Source organism: Agelaius phoeniceus, chromosome 14, assembly GCF_051311805.1.
Source record: "Agelaius phoeniceus isolate bAgePho1 chromosome 14, bAgePho1.hap1, whole genome shotgun sequence".
Lineage (NCBI taxonomy): Eukaryota > Metazoa > Chordata > Aves > Passeriformes > Icteridae > Agelaius > Agelaius phoeniceus.
The window spans coordinates 3,169,189-3,191,445 of NC_135278.1; the positions used below are offsets into that span (position 1 = coordinate 3,169,189).

Genomic DNA, 22,257 nt, shown 5'->3' on the forward strand with positions numbered 1-22,257 from the left:
CACCAGGCACACACTGAGCAGGAGCCAATCCCTCTGGCAGGGGCTCTGGCACCAGGGCTGGAGCCAAGCACACGATGCTCATCAGCTGTGCCATGAGGGGCTCCCTGCCAGCTCTCCAGGGATGCCAGATGTGCATCTGGAGAGCCTGGAGGTGCTGCTGCCATCCAGTGCATCCCTCACCGAGCTGGCAGCTCAGGGCTTTGAGGGAAACCATGTGGCAGACACAGAAAGGTGTTCTAGCATGGAGTTCAACCAGGGAAGAGCAGCTTTGTCTGGTTTTCCTCAGTGTTTCTTTCATCTTGTGGTTATGAAGCTGCAGAGCCTCTGGGTGGGATGCTCTGTGTTCTTACAGCAGGCAGAGCTGCTCCTGCCTGCATTTCCCAGAGCTTCCCAGGCTGCATCTTCCTCCTTGATGAAATCCATCCTCTTACCCAGCCCAGACTTTTAACCCCACTTTTCCAGTCCCTTCTGTGATTTTACTCCTCAGTCTCACTGGTCCACTCCAGCCCAGTGATGTCTGGGCCAAAAAATTCTCTGTGCAGGCACCATGCAGCCAACATCCAGGGGAGATGCTGCTCCCTGGGGTTTGTGTCTGGCTCGAGGCCCAAGGAGAATTAACCTCCTGTTTCCCCCTCTGAGAGCCTTCTGCAGCTCCAGAGGGAAGAAATCTCCATAACATGGTGTTTTCTATGGCAAAGGGCTCTCCCACCTCTCTCACTGCTGTTTCTAACCCAGCCTTGCTTTGCTGCTGTGGAGAATTAACATTTTGGGGGGCAGCTTCCCTGCGCACCACCTGGGGTACCCCAGGTCCCTTTTCCCTCGGCTTGCAGGGGCTTAACAAAATAAAACCAGCAGGCCGGTAACCTGTGCAGGCTTTCTGGTGATGTGGAAATTAAAATTTAGCTGCTCGTTGCGTCGGCAGAGGGCAGTGGAAGATGCTTCCAAACCTCCCAAGCCTCCCCCGGCCGCGCTGCGGAGATGGGGATCCGGGGAGGAGACTCCACCAGAGAGGAAGGGAAATAAAAATGCAGTTCCTCCAGCAGCGAGGCTGCCCTGAGCGCGGCGTTCCCGGCGGGCAGCCCACCGGCCGGGGGGACTGGGGCTCCTCCACCGGCGCGGCCCCGCGGGGGAAGGCGAGGGGAGGAGAGCGCGCTCCCCATGGGCGCATCCCTCCCGCCCGGCTCTCGCCATCGCTCACAGAGGCTGCTCAGAGCCGCTGCTCCTCATCCTCTGCCTGGGAGGAAGCGGATGGCGATGGAGCTGGCAGTGATTTGCCGGCGGGAGCGGGCGGGAAGGCCGAGCTGAGGTTTTTCTGGCTGTAACCGTGTCCCAGAGGGCTCCTCCGAGCCCGGCGAGCCGCGGCACGTTGACAAAAGCCTTCCCAGCCCGCAGCCCCTGGCCGGGCGCTGCTCTCCGGCTTCGGGAAAGGCAGGGAGATGGTGCGGCCCTGCCGCCGCCTCCCTGCCGGCTCCGCACCCTGCCCTGTAATTAATATCCCTGGAGGTAAAGAAAGAGCAGCGGGAGGTTGGGATGTATTATTTTACTCTGATAGGAATCTGACACTGACACAGCCATTAGGGGAAAGAAAGAATAATAACTCAGACTTGGCATATATGAAAGTGTAAATACCTTCAGCGTGTGAAAAGACAGGCTTTAATATATTGGTGGGTTTGTAATTATTTATTGAAAGAAGGGGAAAGGCACAGCTTGCTGCAAAACAAGGCAGAGGCGAGGGAACAGCTCCCGAAATCATTGGTTTTGGGTGGCCGCTGCTCTTCCTCCCGGAGGAGGCGGCGTGGGGCGCCCCGCGGCCCTGGGGACAGCCCCGCAGCCGGGGGGATGCGGGCGGCTCCCCCGCAAGAGGCCGGCTCGGTGTCACACAAACGCTCCCCGAACTTTTCGGGGACGGGCACGCCAAAAATCCCCCCGGGCCGCCCGGCGTGGATGGAAAGACGTCCCCTCTCCGTCTGTTTGCCACCTGCTCGGGCGGCTCCGGGGGCTCCGCTGCGGGCCGGAGGGAGCGGCAGCATCCCCGCCGGGCCAGGAGAGCCCCGGGCCGCGCCCGCGGCACGTTCCGCAGCCGGGGCACCGTGCGGGGCCGGGGGGCTCCGGCAGCTCCCCCATCGCTCCCCATCGCTCCCCGCCGCCCCCCGGCCCCGTCGGGCCCCGCGGGGGCGGCGCTGGCGGGGGCCCGCCCCGGGCCGGGCCCGCCGCAGGATGCGGCGCTGGCGGGGGCGGCGCGGCGCTCGGCGGGCGATGCGGGGCCGCGGCCGGGCCCGGGGCCGCCTTTGAGCGCCGCGGGGGGACGGGAGGGGGGCGCGGGCGGGCGGGCGGCCCCCGCCGCAGGTAGGGACGCGGGGGCCGAGCGGCGCGATGGAGGAGGAGGAGGAGGATGGAGGCGGCGGAGGGGAGGCGGGGAGTGAGGCTGCGGCAGGAGGGGGCGGGCGGGGGGGCCGGCCGGGGGGGGCGGCGGGCATGTGGGACCGGCTGCGGGGCAGTCGGGCGGCGGGCGGCGGCCGGAGCGCGGCCGCGATGGCGCAACGCGACGAGAAGGTGCCGGCGGCGGCGGCGGGCGAGAGCGAGCCCGGGGCCGGGGCCGGGGCCGGGGCCGGGGCCGGGGCCGGGGCCGGGGCCGGGGCCGGGGCCGGGGCTGGTGCCGGGGCCGCGGCTGAGCGGGGACAGAGCGGGGTCGCCGCGCCCTTCCAGCCCCCCGAGGGCGGCTTCGGCTGGGTGGTGGTCTTCGCCGCCGCCTGGTGCAACGGCTCCATCTTCGGCATCCACAACTCCTTCGGGATCCTCTACATGATGCTGCAGAGCGACCTGGGCGAGGGGGAGAAGGATCCGGCGCTAGAGTTTAAAACAGGTATGGGCTCCGCGGCCCCTTGGCCGGGCCGGGCAGGGCGTGCGGGGGGTGCCCGAGCGAGCGGAGCGGGGATGCCCGAGCGGAGCGGGGAAAGGTGCGGCGGCGCGGCCGGCGCTGCTCCCGGAGCTGGAAGCTCCTTCACGGCCGTGTGGAACCTCGATTGCTCCCTGCCCCCTCTATCCTCGTAGCCGTGGCTATATTTATCTCCGACAGCATCATGTGTTTCTAAGCTCCGATGTACTCAATTAAAAGTAATTCGGCTGAAAACACGCCCTTAGCTTGTCCTGCCGGTGTGTCTTGGGGTAAAGCAGAGCAGCGCTGGTGAATCAGCTGCTGGGTGTGAGCCACCCCCTCTAGTTTTCTTTATTATTGTTCCATTTTATGGGTTTTTCAAGCTGCCTTGTTGGCCGGGGTGGCTCAGGAGAGCATTTGCCCGGCTGCCGCGCTCCCTGCGAGCCGTGTCCATTCAGCGGGACGGCCGGCACCGGGCAGGGCTGGCAGCGCCACCTGCGCGGTCACTCCGAGGGCAGCGCGAGGTCTCCAGCGCTTCACATCCCTGCAAAGCAGGAACCATGGGCTGCAGCCAGCTGTGTGTTTTGGTAGGACAGACAGGCCCGGCCAGGGTGCAGACTGGGTAGGGTTAATATGCAGAAAAGGGATGTTCTTTGCTGCCAAGCCCCTGCTGTTGAAGTAGACTTGGCAGAGGGACACCAGGCTGCCGGCGTGGTGGTCCCAGCTGGACACCGGTGTTGGGAGGCCCAGCCTTGTCCCAGGTCCTGCTGTCCCCCTGGCAGATCACATCCATCCTCGTGATGGACACCCGTGGCCCTCCTCACTCTCATCTGCCAGGTGGAGACGGGCACTTGGCGCTGAGGGCACCTGCCTGTGGTGCTGTTCTGATCCTGGGCAGCAGCCAGGAGCCAGGAGCGTGCTGGGGAGCGATGGGTGCCAGGGCTGTGCGAGGACCTCAGAGCCTGTCTGGGGACCAGCGCTGCCCGCGCTCCCTCGCTGGGCTGGCGCACGGCCGGGGAGCGCGGCGGGATGAAATTCATTACGGGATCCACCACATGTAGAATCCCAAATTAACTCCCTGATACTCTTACCAGGGAAACGATGGGACCGTGTAATTACGGGCACTAACGGAGTGCCACAGCGAGCTGCGGACGTGTGGCCAGCTGTAATTAGGGTGATTGATGGGCTGGGAGTGTGTGTGTGTGTTGTGTGTGTGCGCGCATGTGATGCCCAGGAAGCTCATAGTGTAGCTCTGTGTTTCCTGCTGCCTGTGATTGTATCTAGAAAGCCTAAGGCAGGGCTCTAAAGGTAGAAGCGGTAACAAAAGAAATTAAATACTGCAAGTTCTGGTGGTTTAAAGGCTCTGTGCCCAAGACAGAGGTTGTAGGAGTCAGCATCTGCCTCCTGCTCCTGCCATCTATTTATTTAAGGCTATGACCGCACAGAGGCCTCGAAACAGAAAGGCGTGTGGGTGTGCGAGGTGAACCCAGGCTGGGTAATTAAATTGCCTGGCTGACGAATATCTGCATTTTGGACTGGGTGCTTAATGAAGAGGCCGTTAATGACTGAGGTCGTGGTGAGGCTGATCCATCTGCGGCACCTCCGGGGCTGCAGCTGCACGGGCTGGGGCTGAGGGCAGCGGGGTGCAGCCCGGAGCCCCCCTCCAGCCCTTCCTCCCTCGCTCCCACCCCTCCCCGCTCAGCATTGCATAATTTCCCCGCGGCGCTCGTTTGCGTGCAAACATAATCAGGAAAATATCGTAGCTCCTTTCCAAGCGCTAAGTGATGTGGCCTTCCTGAAAAGACCGGTGCTGTCTGTTTGTCCTCTCTCGTCACTCTGAGCCCGCCAGCTGCAGGCAGCAGCCGGACCCCAGGGCGCCCCTCATCCCCAGCCAACAGGGAGCAGCTTGGGAGGACGAGGATCCACTCCCCGCTCCAGCAGCGGCATCCACTATGGCTGTGGGCACGGCTCAGCCTTTTGTCTGTGCTCTTAAACCTCCTCCAGGTCTCAGGGAGGTGGGTTTCTGTCAAACAAGGGGTTTGGAGGCAAAATGGGGAGAAATGCTGTCAGCTGGTCAGGCATCCCTTTAAAAATAGGGTTCTGTTTATGCTGAAGCGGGTGCTAGTCGGCACTAAACAATAGCCGCCCCGGCTATAATTATCAAGGTTTATTTCTTGTTTGCATTGGTCACGTTTTCTCGCGTTTGATCTTGAGAAACGCAGGATCCGTGGAGTTCAGGTCTGGGGTCAGGCTTTGAAAACAAACCCTGTGGCAGCAATGCATCGAATGCATAGGCTCCTGTCTTTAAAGAAATATACTGTGCTGCCTATGTCAACAAGCACGGCGGGCTGGGGCGGGCGGGTGCTGCGCCCACCGCGTGCCCCTGCCCCGCGGGACGCCAGCCGGGGCCTTGCCGAGGCTCACTCTGTGCTCTGCCTTTGTTTTCTTGCGGGGGGAGCGGAGGAATGCTGAGACCGGAATAAAATAAATAATATACATGTGAGCACTCGGCCAGGGAAAAAAAAATGCAGCTTTGCCGGGGAGGTGTTGAGTGATGCTTGAGGGTGTTTGCTGGGAGACGAGCGGTGACGTTTGCCTCCGGTTGTACAGGGCTCGTTCCGGTGCTGAGGGATCCACGGATCTGTGGCTGTCCCAGTGCTGGTGCCACAGTGAGGGCTGACACTGAGCCAGCCCAGCACCCTCATCTTCCTCAGCTCCAGAGTGGCAGCACGGTGCTGGTGAGCATTGACTGGGCATGAACCTTCCCACCTCCGTGTCTGCTCTGCCTCTGCTTTGCTTGGTGTGCCCCAGCCTTGGAGAGGGGACCACCAGGTGGCCTTGTCCCTGATCAGGGCTGTGCCCCCAGCCAAGGAGCCACCCGAGGGTCCCAGAGGGAGCTCCAGCTACCTGGGCAGAGCCAGGAGAGTGACATTTCTTGGTGCTTCTTGTTCCTACAAGCACATCCTTGGTGCTGTACCTGAGGTCTGGAAAGCCCCAGTGGGACAGCCTGCAGAGGCACACAGATTTTGGTTTTTTTTTTTAAAAAAAGGTCTATTTATCTTTTTCTTCTCCCCTCCTCTGCTTTGTGTCAATATCCCAGGTATAGATTAACTCTCTTCGATTAATATTTAATGTTTTGGGGCCTGGAAATGGAACTGAAAGCTTTTGGAGAGATGGCCTGAGGAGCTGTCGGGTTTGGCTGCAGCTCCTCTGAGTGCATCTGTGTCTGTCAACATCCCCTGATCTGTGTGCAAGAATTTGGGGAACAGCTTCCCCCCTGTAGCCCAGCTCCAGACAGGGAGCAGAGGCTGCTGGAGCTCCCTGTGCTCAGGGAAGCTGGAATGGAGAATGGACCACAGCCCCTCAGTGACCAGATCCTGAGGCCAAGGCAGGGCTGATGTCACCTTTATTCCTGAATTCCCATCTCTTTTGCTGGGGAATTTCTTTGTGCTGGTTTCCCATCCTTAGGACAGGTGAGCACAGGTGGAAAAGGCTGCTTTTACTCCAGCGTTGTAATGAAGGCTTGGTAAGAAAGAGCAAGGTGGGTTTTTTGAGAAAATAAAGCATTTCAATGCTAACAGTCACATGAAAGAGCGGGAGGAGAAGCCCTGCACTCCTCTCTGGTCTGAAGAAGATTCTGTGGGTGGGTGAGCGTGGCTGGAGCTTTAGGAGCTGGGAAGAGAAATCCCAGAGTAAGGGTAAATCACAGAGTGCTTTGGGTTGGAAGGGACCTTAAAAATCACCACATCCCACCCCTGCCATGGCAGGGACACCTCCCACTGTCCCAGGCTGCTCCAGCCCCAGTGTCCAGCCTGGCCTTGGGCACTGCCAGGGATCCAGGGCAGCCCCAGCTGCTCTGGGCACCTGTGCCAGGGCCTGCCCACCCTCCCAGGGAACAATTCCCAATTCCCAATCTCCCATCCATCCCTGCCCCCTGGCAGTGGGAGCCATTCCCTGTGTGCTGTCCCTGTGCAGCTCCCTTGAAGCCCCTTTAGTGAAGGGGGAGAATCTCCTCCCTCAACCTGCTGGCCACGTTGCTTTGATTGCAAGAGGTAATCCTTGGAAATGATCCCAGCTAAACTGGGATGATGGGGTCACTGTCCATTGCTGGCCTTTTGCAGGCTCCCATCTCCTGAAGCTGACACTGTGGTTGTCACCTTCTTACCCAAATCTGCAGGATTTGGAGCTTTTACCAATTACCAGGGTGCTATTCTGGCCCCATTTCACAGCTTTATTGGCCAAGAGTGCTCAGCATTCCTGGGGCCTTTCCCATGTCCATCCGGGCTCCCAACCCTCCTCTAACCCCACGGAGGGATGCACTGACATGAGCAATATTTATGTAGCCCAGATGGGGATGTAAATCCAGCAAAAAGAGATAAAAAAGACGTTTTTATTACCTTGCCCTGCAAGCTGGGGAGTACAAAGGGCAGCACAGAGCTTTCCCAGATTTACTGGGGGTTTCCCATGGTGGGATTCCAGCGTGCCAGCACCAGCCTCTGCCCCAGCCTCTGTTTTGGGAGCTGGAGTTTGTGACTCCAGGGAAGCAGGGGGGAGTTTCAGAGGAACTGGGGTTTTGCTGAGCTGATTGCAAGGTGCTGTGTGAGATAAAGCAGCCTGAAAAGCAAACAAAGCCCAGTCATGTTGTTAAACCTGGTTCTTGGGGCTGTCGGGAGCGATTAAGGTTATTAGGAGGCCGGAGTGCTGTTTCTAAGGGAGGTTCTTGTTTTTCAAGACTGCAGGGGCCCTCTCAGCCAGCACATTTGCCATTTTAGTGGTTTTTAATTTACTTTTAAGTGTCCTTCACCAGCCAGCCAAGAAGATGTAAGGCTGTGTTTCCTGGTGGCCATTGTCCTTGAATGGTGGCAGCTGCTGTGACCTCTCTGTGGCCTGGGAAGAAGTGGGACATGGAGCTGTGCAGCTGGCTTGGAGTTTTTGGTCCTTTTAGTTGCAACTAAATGAGCAAAACCACCTCCACTTTGTGGGGTTTGGATCATAGGTTAAATTTTGAAGGTGCTGAGTTGCAAATCCATCACTGAGACTGGCCTGGGAGCAGGAGGAGGATGAGGAGGAGGAAGAGGGATTGGAGGGTGAAGGGGTTGATGCTGCAGATCACAGGGCTGGGAGGGATGTGGTGGCACCAAGTGACAATGGGGTGTGATGCAGAGCAAGGCAAAGGAACCATTTCATTTCCTGTTTTGGGGAGAAACCTATAAGTTTGACAAATCACTCTTTAATTTTCTTAAAACCCCTCAGCAGCTGGAAGCTGCCCATCAGCTGGGATGGTTCTCAGCTTAAACCAGACCTAAGCCATCAGGCTGGGCCAAACCCCAGAGCTGGGAGGCACCACTGACCTCACTGGCAGTGCCCAGGGGCTGGCTGGGCATGGCTCTCGTTGGCATTGTCACCTGCCCTGGTGACAGCCCCTCTGGCTCTCTCCCTGCTTATGCAGAGTCTCCAGACACGTCTGTGCCAGGGATTGTCCCACTTTTGAGGCAGCACTGTCAATCACCCCATCCCACCAGTGTCAGTCTTCCAAAAGATCTGGTGGTGTGATGGGGACCACCAGGATCGGTGGATGTGGAGCTGAATTCCCTGTAGGGCAGTTTGGGGAAGGAGGAATCACCTGGGTTTGGGGAAGGAGGAATCACCTGGGTTTCACCTCCCAGGGCTGATTTTTGTACCCCTGGTGTGCATGGGGGAAATTCCCTGGGCGGGGGGGGCAGAAATCCAGCCCCGCTCCCCTGTGCTGACAGGGAGGTGACCCTGGTGCTGCTGTGCCTGGCAGGATTTGGCACCACCTGGACATGAGCCCAGAGCAGCCTTTTGCTGCTTTATCCCACTCACTCCTGGGGACCTCAGCCATTGTGGCACATGCCACGGCCAGAGGAGGTGACGCGCGGCTGTTGGGGACATCAGCAGTGTTTGGGTTGGTGCCACGGGCACTTCCAAAGCTGTGCCCCCTCTCTGGAATCAAATGAGGCTCTACCCTGGCTCCACAATCAGGGAATAGTTTGGAAAAGGCCTCTAAGATCACAGAGTCCAACCCCATTGGTGTTCTGCCCACTGCTGGCTGCTGTCTGGGTGCCATAGGGAATTTTCTGGCACGTCACCAAATACCTGGGTCTCTCCCACCCACTTTTTTGGAATGATCACCCTTCAGGGGCTTCTTATGAGCGGCTCAGAGCATGGAGGAGGATGCCAGAATTTCCCAGCTGAGACAGAGGCCACACACCCTCATCTTGCAGCCGCTGTTTTCCCTGAGGAATCACTTTTCCCCAGCTCTCCACAACCTCGAGCCTGTGCATCCCATGGCATCACCATGGCAATGGGCAGCAGGAGGACTGGACACCAGTCTGGCACGTGTGCAAATTCACTGCTGCAGGGATTTGTTTGGTTTTCCCTTCCTCTTCCTCGAAGGATTGACTGTTCCCTATTGCCAGGGAAGGAGATGCTGCCCTTTGGCGTTCAGCCCGGCGGACAAAGGGCTGCTGGAGAGGCGTGTGCCAGGCTGGCCATGCCCGGGGCCCGTGTCCGTCTGTCCCGCCGGGCGGTGCCGTGCCCGGAGCTCTCGCTTCTCCCTTTGGGCGCATCCAGCCCGAGACAGTTGGGGCGGTTGCAAAACCCACATGACGTGCGCTGGGAATTGCTGCAACACGCTCGCAGGCGAGAGCCATCCCAGCCTCTCCCGGCACCTCGCACAACAGGTCCTGCCAGCTCGGGGCCGCGGCGCTGCCCGCACGCCCTGCCCGGCCCGGCCCTGCCCTGCCCTGCCCGCGGCTCCCTCCGGCCGCTGCCCCGGCCTCCCTGTCCCGGAGCTCTGCAGTTCATTGCAGCCCCGAGATACGCGAAAAGTCTCTTCTTCAGACCAGAGAGGAGTGCAGGGCTTCTCCTCCCGCTCTTTCATGTGACTGTTAGCATTGAAATGCTTTATTTTCTCTAAAAAACCCACCTTGCTCTTTCTTACCAAGCCTTCATTACAATGCTGGAGTAAAAGCAGCCTTTTCCACCTGTGCTCACCTGTCCTAAGGATGGGAAACCAGCACAAAGAAATTCCCCAGCAAAAGAGATGGGAATTCAGGAATAAACAGGAATAAAGGTGACATCAGCCCTGCCTTGGCCTCAGGATCTGGTCACTCAGGGGCTGTGGTCCATTCTCCATTCCAGCTTCCCTGAGCACAGGGAGCTCCAGCAGCCTCTGCTCCCTGTCTGTTTCAGCTCACACGTTCGAAGAATGAGTGGAAGTTCTTCAGTTTTCGGTCTCAGAGTTGTTTATTGTATCCTATCTATAAAAGTTTTTCTCTTGTCCAGCCAAGGTCTGCTCAGCAGGACAGACAGAGGCACAGTGCCTGCCCCTGGAGCTGTGTTATCTCTTTATACTGCAAACTACGTACAACATGTTTACAATTACTTTCCAATACTTATCATCTATGTTAGACAGTGAGTTTCTATTCTAAACCCAAAGTGCCAACATCACAGCAGAAGATGGAGGTAGAGAAGTAAAGCTAGACACGCCCAAGTCCCTCTATCTTGTCCCCAACACCCCTATTCTAAAAATCTCAAAATCTACTTTTTCACCTAGTGATAATTTTATTATTACACTCCTTAAACTTCTATGGCTTTCAGGTCTTCATACAAAGCTGGCAATTTGCTCCATGGGTCATAATCAAACCCACAGGTGTCCTGGGCTGTGTGCCAGGGTCTCTGAGCCCCTTGACAAAAGTCCTGGCAGCTCTGGACACCCAGAGAGATGTGCTGAGTTCTGGCATCCCTGGGTACAGCCTGCAGGCAGGGTGACACAGCCCGGCCCTGCATTCCACCTGCACGTTTGCTGCGTTTTTCCCCCGCCCTGACCCTTCTAGGTGTAGATCCCTGAGAAATTTCCTGGTGCTCGAGCTTGCCCCGTGTCCCCAGCGCATCATTCAAGAGCTGGAGCGGGGTGAAACACGGGGGAAAAACCTCGGGAGGAGCTGTTGGGTCACAGCCCTGAGCTGGAACTCACCTCGGGCATCCTTGGCAGCCGTGCTGTGCTGTGCCGTGCCATGCTGTGCCAGGCTGGCCTCTGTGCTCTGAGCAGCCTCCCAGCCCCTGTGGGATCACCGAGGGGACACAGCGGCAGGAGGGCAGCCCCAGCTCCCCCCCGGGGCTGTCCCTCACCTCCATCCCCGCAGGGCACAGGCAGAGGAGCCCTGCACCCCAGGGAGCTCCCGGAGCTGCGTCCCTGTGCAGCACCCAGAGCCAGGTGGGGAGGCTGTTTTGGGCTCAGCGCTGCCAGCAGCATGGTTCTGGGAGAATCTGGTCTGCAAAACCTCACACAGGAGGAGATGAGCTCACAGAACCCTGCTGCTCAGCATCTTTGGGGTTTTTTGGCTCTGATTTGGCAGCTCATGATGGGTTTTGCTTGCTTTGCCGAGGCTGGGTTGGATGGGGCTTTGAGGGAGCTGGTCCAGTGAAGGTGTCCCTGCCTGTGGCAGTGGGGTGGGACCTGGATTTTTGCAGGGCCTCCCAACCCAAGCTGTTCCAGGGTTCCCTGCAGAGCAGCTGCCTCTCAGGGCTGGCAGCCCCAGCTCTGCAGGGCCCAGGCACTCCCTGCATGGGCTGACTTGTTGGGCTTTGCCCCGGGCAAACACTGGGGCCCTGCTCAAGGAGAGAAACAACCCTACCACAGAGCCTGCAGCCAGGAGCCTGCCCTGAGCACCCACCCTGGGCACCAGCTGAGCTGGGCACCCCCGGCCAGCCTGCCCAGTGGCATCCCCAAAGGCCCTTTGCTTGGTCATCTCACACCAGGCACCAAAACAAAGCTTTTGGTTCAAGATCTTGGCCCAAATTTGTTCACCCACAGATTCTGTATGTAAAAGGGAGGTAAAATCCTTCCCTCCTGGGGGGATGTGGGTGTTTGCCAGGGAGGCAGAGGGGGTTTTTGGGCAAAACCTGTGCGAAGCAGGGGCAGCTCAGTGAGGTGGGAATAAACCTGGAGCCCAGTGAGGTGGGAATCACATCTGATGGCAGCTCCTTCAGTGAGGATTGTTCCTCCCATGCTCCGTCTGATTCGAGTCCGATGGAAAAGTATCATCTGTGATTAAAGATTGACGGTAATTACATAATGGGTATGCACCAGATGATGCCCAGACAAGCTCCCTCCTGGGATTTCCCAACTTTTGGAGTGTTTGCAATCATCCTAAAGAGCTTCCTTCTACCAAGGGGAGGGAGTAATTATTGATTTTACAGCAGCACCCAGCACAAGGCTCAGCAATGGTCACCAGAGCCAGGCTGCGGCCACCCTGCCTGCCCTGATAGCTCTGGGGCATGGTCAGGTACAAGAAATGCATCCCCTCAGCCTTGCAAGGGCAATAAAATATAATAAAAGAAAGGAGAACAAAAGAATAAGGGAGTAAGCTGCTTTTTGGGTCTGCTGGCATGGCGAGCAGAGCGGCTGCAGCCGTGACCGGTGACGAAAAGGCAACGTCAGGATGTTCTTGATGGTGGGCCAGCTATTAATCCATGTGTTTGAGCAAAACCCAGTTTGTTTCTTAAGGTTTGTGGGAGTGGGGACAGCTGGGGGTGTGGGGAGCTTGTCTGGGATTAAACCTGCCTGAGAGCCAAGCACGCCAAGCTCGCCAGCCCGGGGAGAGCTTAATTAAAGTCAACGGAGAAGCGTTTCCAAGAAAATAATCCAGGGTTTCTAAACGGGATATTTTCATTCTGGGCCCAGAACGTCTCCTTTTCCCTCTTCGGTGTCAGCTTTAATAAAACAAAATGAGATCTCCAAGAAAAACAAATTGGAGCTCTTAAAAGGCACTGGGGAGATAAAAATCAGTAACAGTGTTGCTGGTAACACCTTGGGTTATTAAAAGGGAAAGAATGCTAACGATGCAAATCGCCTCGGCCTTTCTTGTGGTTGCTGCCCGGTGGGAGCCTGCCCACCCTGCCAGGGGGGCACGGGCACGGTGCCCCTGGCCCTGGGCTGGGCTCAGGGGCACTGAGGCTTTGCCCCTCACTGGCCAGGGGATGGGGCACAGGTGGGAAATGCTCACACAAGGAGGATTTTGGAGTTTTCTTTCCTGAGGTTCTGGTGGCAGCTCCCAGGGTCAGGGGTGGTGCTGAGGGCAAGTAGTAAAAAGCTTGGAAGAATGGCAAGGAGCAGGTTTCAGGGGACACCAGACTTTGAAACAGCTGAAATCAGGGCTGGTGGTGTTGGGTGATGCCACAGCCCATCTGAGCTCCTTCAGAGGTGATGGACATGTGAATGGAAACAGCAACTTGGGCTTTTTACGGCCTGAGAGCAGCTGGGTGTGGCTTTGCTCCTCAAGCCAAGGCACCAGGCTGGAAAAGTGGGGTCACTTGCTCTAAATGCAGTGTCCCAGCATCCCAGGGGTGCAGCTGGGCCCCGCACTGAGGGATGCTCTCACAGTGCCCTGGCCCCTGGCAGGCTCTCCCTGGCCTCCTGCTGCTCCCCAGGACGCTGGAGCAGGGGTGTGGGAAGGGCTGGGGGAGTCCCTGGGGATGTGCTTTGGTCCCTCTGTGCTCTGCCTCTGCCTCCCCACAGCCAGAGAGGACTCAGAGCTGCCCCTTCTGTGCTCCCATCCTGGCCAGGGCTGCCCCTGCCCTGCCTGGGGCTGGGCATGGCAGAGGGGCAGGGCACAGGCACAGGGTTCAGGAAGCTGCTGTAAGTCCTGTCTGTCCATCTGTCCAGGAGAGGAGAATCCTTTCAGACAAGGTGGCTTTAAAAGGCCCAGGGTGATGAATTTGAGGCCAGCTCCTGCTCTGCTGCTGTACCCAGCAGCATCAGATAAGGCAATTACAACTTTATCACTTAATTGCAGAGTATAATAATAGGAGTGGTATCAGGATAGGCCGTTGCCAAGGAGGGAATATCAGTGGTGTTGGGTTTTATATTTGTTTTTTCAATATAAACTCGTTGGAGCCTCAGCACTGCTGGAGGTTTGAGGTCTTTGTGAGGCTCCTCCTGCCTGCTCCCCATCATTCCCCCACCCAGGGGGAAATTCAGCATTAAATAAAAGCTGTGCTGACTCTCCTGATGCCAGGGCAGCTTCTCCAGAGTCAGTGAGAGCCCAGCCTGGGAGGGGAAGGGGTGAGGACTGACAGGGATGTTGTCAACAGCTTTGTGGACAGCTTTTCCCTTGCACCTTGGCAATGAGATTTCCATCCCTTGCAGGTTTTTCCTGTCCTGCCCAGCAGGTGTGGGGTGCACGCTCAGGGCTGCACGAGGCCATGGGGCTGATTCTGGGGGTCTGGATGCCCTTGGGAGGGACAGCTGGGAATGAATCCTAATGAATGCCTTTGCACCAGGCTTTTCCACCCTCAGTGTCACACGTGAAATGCTCCATCACCGCCCTGGAACCCAGATGGGAAAATGAAAATTTTATATTTGGCAACTCTTCCACAGCCTGCTGGGGAGGTGTGGGAGAGGTGAGAGACGTTGGCTGCCATACCCAGAGCTCTGCTTGTCTCTGACTGGTCCCATTTTCCACCCTCTCTGTGCAGCCATCGAGGAGGCTGAGCACTCCCAGTGCCAGGATTTGGGGCATTTCCCCACCCAAACTGGCCTGGCTGGTGCTTTTCTGCCTTGAAATTGGGGATTTTCGAGACCCAAGGTGGGTTTCTCACCAAGAACTGAAGTTTTGCCTTGCTCCTCCTGATGTCTGCAGGGTCAGGTGGTAAAAACTCAGGTGATCTGAGGGCAAGAGATGGTGTCAGGGGCTTTTTACTGGGACAGCTGAAACTCCCTTGGGATCTGCATTTTAGGAGAGAACCTTTATTAAGGGAGATTCGTATAAAATCCAATGTGTTGCCCAAAGCTAAGAAATCATGGCAGGTTTTTTTAAAGCTGTTAAACTCTGCCCTGCTTCAGTTCATCAACCAAAGCATGAACCAAAGAGCCCTGAGAGGAGGCACTTCAGGTCCTGCTCTGACCCCTGTGCCTGGCTGTTAACTCCTGCTGGCCCATCCTAATCCCCATCTGCAGATAAGATTAGCCCCAGCCTGGTTTGCAGAGCTCCTTTGCTTCCCTTGGGACAGCATCCTCCCAGCCCCAGGGTTCCCAGCCCCACCATCTGCAGCCTCCCCCCCGCCACAGTTTGTGTTCCACTGACCTCATAAACAAAAATGACGCAAAACAAAACCCCACAAAAAACAATTTTTACAGCGGGCTGAGTTTTCCTACTCCACAAAGGCGGTTGTTTAGATTTTTATTGCCGGATGAAGAAGGAGGACAGAGATAAAAAACAACCCTAAAAGCTGCTGGGGAGATGATGCAAGGCAGAGCAGCGTGGAGAGCGATGTCTCTGAGGGCTTTAATGTTTCCTCTGCTTCCGAGTCAGGAATCAGCTCTTGCAAAATGCCAGGCTGACTGCAGCCCCTGGCCACGTGCTGACACTTTCTGCAGCAGATAATTCCTGCTTTATCACCCTCCTGAGCCCTGGAGCTGGGCAGGATGATGGGGAAGCAAGCAAGCAAGCAAGCAGGATGTGGGGCTGCTGTGGAAGCAGCAGGTTCCTGGCTGGGTTCCCCGTCAGTCAGGGTGAGGAGTCGATCTCCTTTGCCATTTTCTTATGAATGAATCAGTTTTGGCTGGGCCTGATGGTCAGACTGGTTCAACGAGGAGCAGCTGGTATCACTCACTAGCAGAGGAGACACCAACCAGCCTCTCCCTGGCTCTGCAAGCTCCTGTGATCCTGACAGGCCTGGGGCTGACAGGGCTCAGCTCCTCCATCACCCCCTTCCCTCTCTGCTCTGGGCCTCTCCCGGCTCCTGGGCCTGCTGGAGCTTCAGGGACACTCCAGAACCAGCGTGGATGCACCCAGGGCCCTGCAGCCCGGGCCTCCTGCCCTCCAGGTGCATCAGTGCTGCAGCAGGGGGTGTTCAGGGAACACTTTCAGTCCAGGTTGCTGTGGGAAGCACAGCTCGGCTCTGTTTGCTGTTCCAGTCCTTGGCCAGTGGAAAATTCTTGACATTTTGCCACGACTTCAGCTGGAGCAGTTGGGATTTGGGATTTTGGGGCACAGGGGCAGCGGTGATGTGTGGCTGCCTCCGCTCAGCCCTGTTGTGAGGATCTGCCATGGTGTCACTGCTGTTCCCCTCATTGCTGGCACCCAGCAGCCCTGTCCTGCTCTGCCTGTCCATAATGCCACCCCACAGGTGTGTGCCAGCCCTTGGGCAGGGATTGCCCTGTGCCAGGGTTCCTGCAGAGGCTGAGGAACCTGATGATGCCTCAGGAGCAGCATCCCTGTCCCTGGTGCTGTCACAGAGCAGGGTGGGCTGGTGTCCTCAGCTCATCCCCATGGATCCCTGCTGGGGACAGCACAGGGTTGGACCCACCCACGCTTGGGGCTTTGGATTCCAGGGCTGGAATGGCCCCTCACACCCCTCCATCCCCCAAAATCCTGGCAGGCTCAGCTCGACACTGCTGAGTCCTCTCAGTGCCTGCTGTTCCCTGTGCCCCTGAGCACGGATGGGTGAAGGGGGAGCTCAGGCAGCTGAGAACAGGGCTGGGGGCTGTGGGGTGTGCTCCCTACAGCAACCCCACCCTTGGCACCTGCAGGACAGGATGAGTTTTGTAGGGACAGGGTAATTTTGTAGGTTTTGATTCCCACTCTCACCTCAAAATTCCATATTTCCATGGGGGGGAAGAGGAGGCTCCCTGGCCACAGAGATGTGGTGCAAGGCTTTCAACCCTGACTGGCAGGACCAAACCTCCCCCAGTAACTGACAGAAGCCTTCATTAACCTGCCCTGTTGTTTGTTCCCATTTCAAAGCCCCTGATGCAGCAAAAAGCAAAGGCTTTTCCTCAGGAAAGCACATTAATGTTTCACCTGCCTTCAGAGCCCTTTGCCACCGGGGCACCTGGCGTGGCTGGGGCTGTCCCCAGTTCCCCTCGCTCTGTTAAACATTGTGTGGCTCCAAGGGAGCCCTGCCTGTGGCTGTCGTGTGGGCTCCAGCCTCAGGGGCCTGGTTTTTAATTTATATGCAGATGTGAGTGCGTGCATAGATCCACAGAGGGATATTTCTGTCTGTGGATCCCACAGAGGGATATTTCTGTCTGTGGATCACAGATCCCTGTCCCAGGAGCTGCAGGGCTCGGGGTGGGTTCCTGGGATGGGGATGGGAAGCAGGGGCTGATCCTGCTGTGCCCCCCTTGCCTTGGCTGTGCCTCTGCCCCTCCTGCCTGCAGCCCAGAGGGCAGGGCTGGCCCTTCCCCGAAGCCACCCAGTGTCTGAAAAACTTTCAAATGAGAGCAGGTCAGCCAAAAGTGACAGCCCGTTGGCAAAGGGGTGTAACCTGCTTCTTGCTGGGCTAAAAAAAAAAAAATAGTAATTAGATAAAATACAGCTGGTTTTCACTTTCCTTTAGCGGTCAGATTTGCTTAATGACAGCTTGATCTATTTTTCTGAGATATCCAGTTGTTTTCAAATGTTGTCTTTAATGTAAGGAAGCTCCAAGAGATTAAAACCACATGGATATTTTACCCTTCTCTTGCCCTCTGGGTGTCTGCTTCAGTGATGTGTTGTGTTCTTTTTCCTGGTCCCTAGGCTCCAGGAGCACTATCCAAAGGTGCTGCTCTGTGCTGCAGAAACTCTCCAGCGTTGGGGCAAGAAATAATTTCCTGATGGCCACCAGGAGAAGGGCCCAGATGTTCCAGCACGGAGCTGTTTGATCCCACAGACACTGTGCCTGCCCCAGGGCTCTGCCTGCTTAAAAACGTCTTTTCTCCATTTATTTCGATTGTTAAAGACATTCTCTCAGTGCAGGAGGCTCTCCAGGGTGGTGCAGCCATCACCTGGTGTCCCCTGTGCCACGGGAGGGTTGGGGCTGAGCCCTGGGACAGTCTGGGGGAGAGCTGAGGTGGGAGAGCCCATGGAGGGAGGTGTTGCCTCCTCTGAGTGAACCCTGGGGGCAAAACAACTTAAAACTTAAAAGCCACCTGGCCCAGCCTGGGGAGGGGCCTCCCCTCAGAGAGCACCTGGAGCAGCCACCTCCATTTTCCCTTGCATATTTCCAGCCCCCTTCATCGTTTGGTATTGGGCAGGCTTTGTCTTCGGGAAATTTGGGCTGTGTTGGGTGGAAGCAAACAAGTAACATAACTGAAATATTTTGGTAATATTGGGGTGGGTGGCTCTGCCCAGGTGCCACAGGGGGGGAATCCCAGCCCTCTCCATTTCAGGGTTTTTGCTGCAGCGGGGCTGAGGCTGAGGTTGCCACAGAATTTTTTTGCTCTGGAGCTTGGAGGGCTCTGGGGGGTGGCTGTGGGTGGGGGTGGCTCTGGAGATGATGCTGCAGGGCAGAGCCAGCAGGGAAAGCACAGGGATGATTTCTTCCAACCCCGCTCATCCTGGGGATGCCCCAGCCTTGGCTGATGGTGTTTGGGAGGTTTGGCTCTTCCTACACCATGCCCATCCCCACCTCACAGGACAACAGAATCATGGAATATCCCAAGTTAGAAGGGACCCTCAAGGATCATCCAGTCCCACTCCTGGTCCTGCACAGACACCCCAACAATCCCACCCTGGGCATCCCTGGAGCCCTGGAATGGTGTCCAAACACTCCTGGAGCTCTGGCAGCCTCGGGCATTCCATTCCTTGGGCAGTGCCCAGCACCCTCTGGGGGAAGAACCTTTCCTGATATCCAGCCTAAACCTGCCCTGACACAATTTCATGTCATCTCCATCCCTGCCCACCACACAATGTGAGGGATTGGGCTGGCTGGGAGATGTGGAGAGGAGGGAGAATATGCAGGGCTGAAACCTGGGCTGGGGCTGGTCCTGAGGGGGCACAGAAGGTGCATCACTGCCTTCAGCTCCCTCAAAAATTGCAAAACCCAAGGTAATTAACCATGTTCTCTGTCCAGTGAGGGGCAGGGTGCAGAGTGATGCTTGGAAGTTTTGCAGCAGGGAAGGTGTTAGACGGGAGAAATACTTGGAGTTCAAGACTGGTCCTTGTCTAGGGGAAGGTTCAGATATATATATATATATATATATATTAATATATATATTAATATATATATTAATATATATATTAAACACTGTGTAGGGATTGAAGAGATCTGTTGATGAGACACTTGAGACATGGTTTAGTGGTGGGCTGGGCAGTACTGGGTTGGCAGGAGGACTCAGAGGACTTTTTCAGCCTAAACAACTCCATAATTCTATGATTCCAAGACTGTACATGTCCACCACCAGAGGGTTTGGAGAAAAGGCTGTGCAGAAATCTGCCAGGACTGGGAGAAGGCCACAGATGTCCTGCAGTGGCAATTATTTGTCTAAAACCAGTGCCTGGGCGGGTGAGGAGCTGTGGCCAGGTCTCCTGGGTTTGGTGTCCAGCCTGCTGGGACTCTGCCCTTAATGCTCAGGGCTGGCAAAGGGCTGAAAGTATTTTTCTTTCTGAGTATCCCTTAATTAGCTGAAAGGAAAGGCTGTCAAGTACCCAGCCGGGAAGGAAAAAGATCTTCGTGAGCCTGTGACCAGCCCAACATTTCGCCTCCATTTATTTTCCCTGACTTCTTTGTTTTCCCCTTTGAAAAAAAAAAAAAAAAGAGTGTTTTTCTCTTTCCTTTCATTTAACTGCTATTTATTTGCTGGTAAGTGGAAGGAATTCAGCTGGGATCAGCCTGGCTCCTGCCAGGGCCTGGAGTTGAAAAGTTTCCATGGGGGAGATGTAAGAGCAGAGCAGGGGGGTTGTTTTGCAGCCGCCGCCGGCCCTCGCTCCGCGGGTCCCTGGGGCACGGCCAGCCAGGTTTCATGGCTTTAATTCTCCTTTTGTCACTGGGATGTTGACAAGTGCCCGTGGGAGTTGTGGTGGGAGGAGCGTGGAGCTGGGCCGTAGGGTTTCTTCTTCTTCTTCTTCTCCTCACTGTTAATGGGAAACAGAAGATGGCTTGGGAGAAATTTGGCAAAGAGGGAAACTTTTCTGTCTCTTCCAGCTTGGAAAAAAGTTTCCTTTCTCACCCCTGTCTCACCGCAGAGGGAGGAGGTTCCCAAACACAGCCCAGGAGGGGTTGGTGGGAGCGGGGCAGGGGAGGCAGAAAGTGCCCAGTGATTTCACAAGGATGGAGCAGCCTTGGGCCACCAGATTTGTTTTGGGAGTGGAGCCCAACCTGCCTCCCACTGGTGGCCAGGATTCATCTCATCTTCTCCCCAGGGCATCAAGGGCTTGGGATGCTCTAGGTGAAGCAACACTGGGGATTTTTGGGATCCTGTGTGTCAGGTGTGATGTCACCATGTAGATGGAGATGCAGTGGTGGATCAGTGATGGACACTGGCTCCTGGAGGGATGCAGATGGATTCTGTGCCTGGCTGGAACATGAACCCCTGACCTTGGTGTGAAGAGCTCTGCTGGCTTTGCCCCTCATCCTGGATTGTGAGCCAGAGCTGCTTCACCATCTGCTCCGAGCTGGGCAGGCTGGGAGCCACAGCTCCACATCCCAGGGGATCACAGGGTGGCCAGGCTGCTCCAGTGGGAGCCACAGCTCCGTGTCCTGGTGGATCACAGGGTGGCCAGGCTGCTCCAGTGGGAGCCACATCTCTGTGTCCTGGTGGATCACAGGGCTGGCTGAGATGCTCCGGCTGGGAAAAGCCATGGCAGCCACTCACATGGGGCAGCTGGCAGGGCAGGGACTGCTCCCAGAGTCACACTCCAGCCCTGCAGGACATTCAGGTGTGTCCCCAAAAGCAGCAGCACTCACCTGGATCACAGCCTGGGAAATGGTGGCTGGCCCTGGCTGAGACACAGCCCAGCACTGCTGGCCCAGCCGTGGTGCTGGTGCTGGTGTCCTGGCAGATGCCTTCCCCCTTTCCTCCTTCCCTTCCCCTTCCATCCCTCCTGCCCTGTTTGTAAGCAGATGAAACATTGGGATGAGGCTCAACCACCCTGGTCCCTCAGCTGCTCAGTCCTCCCAGTTATCTGTGGCTACAGGAACTGGTTACCAGTACAAACCTGCCAGTAACATAAGGTGGTCACAGTGGGGTTCAGAGGAGATGACACATTTTGGGGCTGGAGAAGCAGAAGGGGGTCACACCTCACTGCTGGGGACAGGGGATGGCCATGGTGGAGGGTGAGGGCTGAGCTGTTCCCAGGCTCTGTGACCTTGCACTGGTGACTGCACGAGGTTAATCATAGTCAAAGCCCAGTGAAGTTTGGCCAGGTCATGTCCTTTTCATTTTATAAGGTGGATATTGTGTTTATTGCCCTGCTGGAAATGGCAGAACGTGGAGCAGGCGGTGGCAGCCACTCAGGACCCCCTGTTGGGCTCTCACTGCCATCTGCACCTGGAGCTGGACAGAGGGGAAGGATCTGATCTGCTTTGGTCACCCAGTCTCAACTGGGAGGTCTTGGGGCTGCTGTGTTAGGAGATTTTGGAGAGTGTAACTGCCAAATCACTCCACTTTGAGCCCAGGAATCATGAGACTTGGGTTCTGGCTTCCAGTGGTGAGGGCAGGTTCTCCAAAACAGAGCTGGGTGCTTTTGATGGGCTCTCCACGGTGCTTTTCCCATCCTCCCACTTCAGGACTCCCATCCTTCAGTTGTGCTGCAGGGGGGACATTGAGGGGCATCACAACTGAGGAGAAAAACCTGTGTTAAAGGAAGGGGAAGATGGATAAAATCAGGAGTTCTGGTCTTGGCACCGTGTGTTTGGGAAGGCGCCGGGATCCGGGGGCAGCCGGACCCTGGGCCGGTGCCGTGCTCGCCGCTGGTGTCCTGATGCTGGAAGGAGGTTTTTATGTATATATATAAAAAATACTTTCTTCTCCCTGTGGGTGTGTTTTGAAAAGGGGCTTGGGAACAATGAGCATTAACAAGCAGATAGAGAATTAAATGCAGGGTTTGAGTCTTCAAATGTGTGCACATTTCAGAGCGCGTGTTTGTGCCAAGACAAACTCCGTCAGGAATAAACATCGTTTTACATGAAAGGCTAATTACAGATTGGTGCTCCGCGGGTGGGAGGAGGGAATTTTCACCAATTAAAATGGAACTTTTCTGTTCTTCATAAAATTGCTGGATGAAAACGCAGCCAGGGGCTGGCGAGGCGTTTGACAGCGCAGTCAAGGGGGGAGATGCTCATTCCCAGGATTTGTTTTTTCCTCCCCAGTACTAAAGAGCCTTTGCCAGTTCATTTGGGCAGGAGCTGAGGGAGGGCACTGGTTCTGCCCAACAGCAGCTGAACACCAGGACAGCCCCGGGCTCTCACAGAGGGAGATGGGACATGGGCAAACAGGGTCCAACCCAACATCCCTTGGAGTCACAAACACCAGGAGAGCTTGGAGTAACAAGATCCTCGGCCTCCTTGGGTGTGTAGGTCATGGAAAGATGTCTGGATGGGACATGGCCCTCATTGAGGAGCTGCAGCTCCTGTTTGTTGGGTAACTTCAGTGT

At 56.5% G+C, this 22,257-nt stretch overlaps 1 protein-coding gene across 1 annotated transcript in view; it reads left to right on the forward strand.

Moving 5' to 3' along the window:
* The first annotated feature begins 2,358 nt into the window (after nt 1-2,358).
* The window catches only part of SLC16A2 (solute carrier family 16 member 2), a 41,860-nt gene continuing 21,961 nt past the window's right edge, over nt 2,359-22,257 (forward strand). The window contains exon 1 of the mRNA XM_054641584.2: nt 2,359-2,863. Within this exon, the coding sequence (XP_054497559.2) occupies nt 2,374-2,863 (490 nt within the window). The 5' untranslated portion in view covers nt 2,359-2,373. The remainder of the gene's footprint in view (nt 2,864-22,257) is intronic.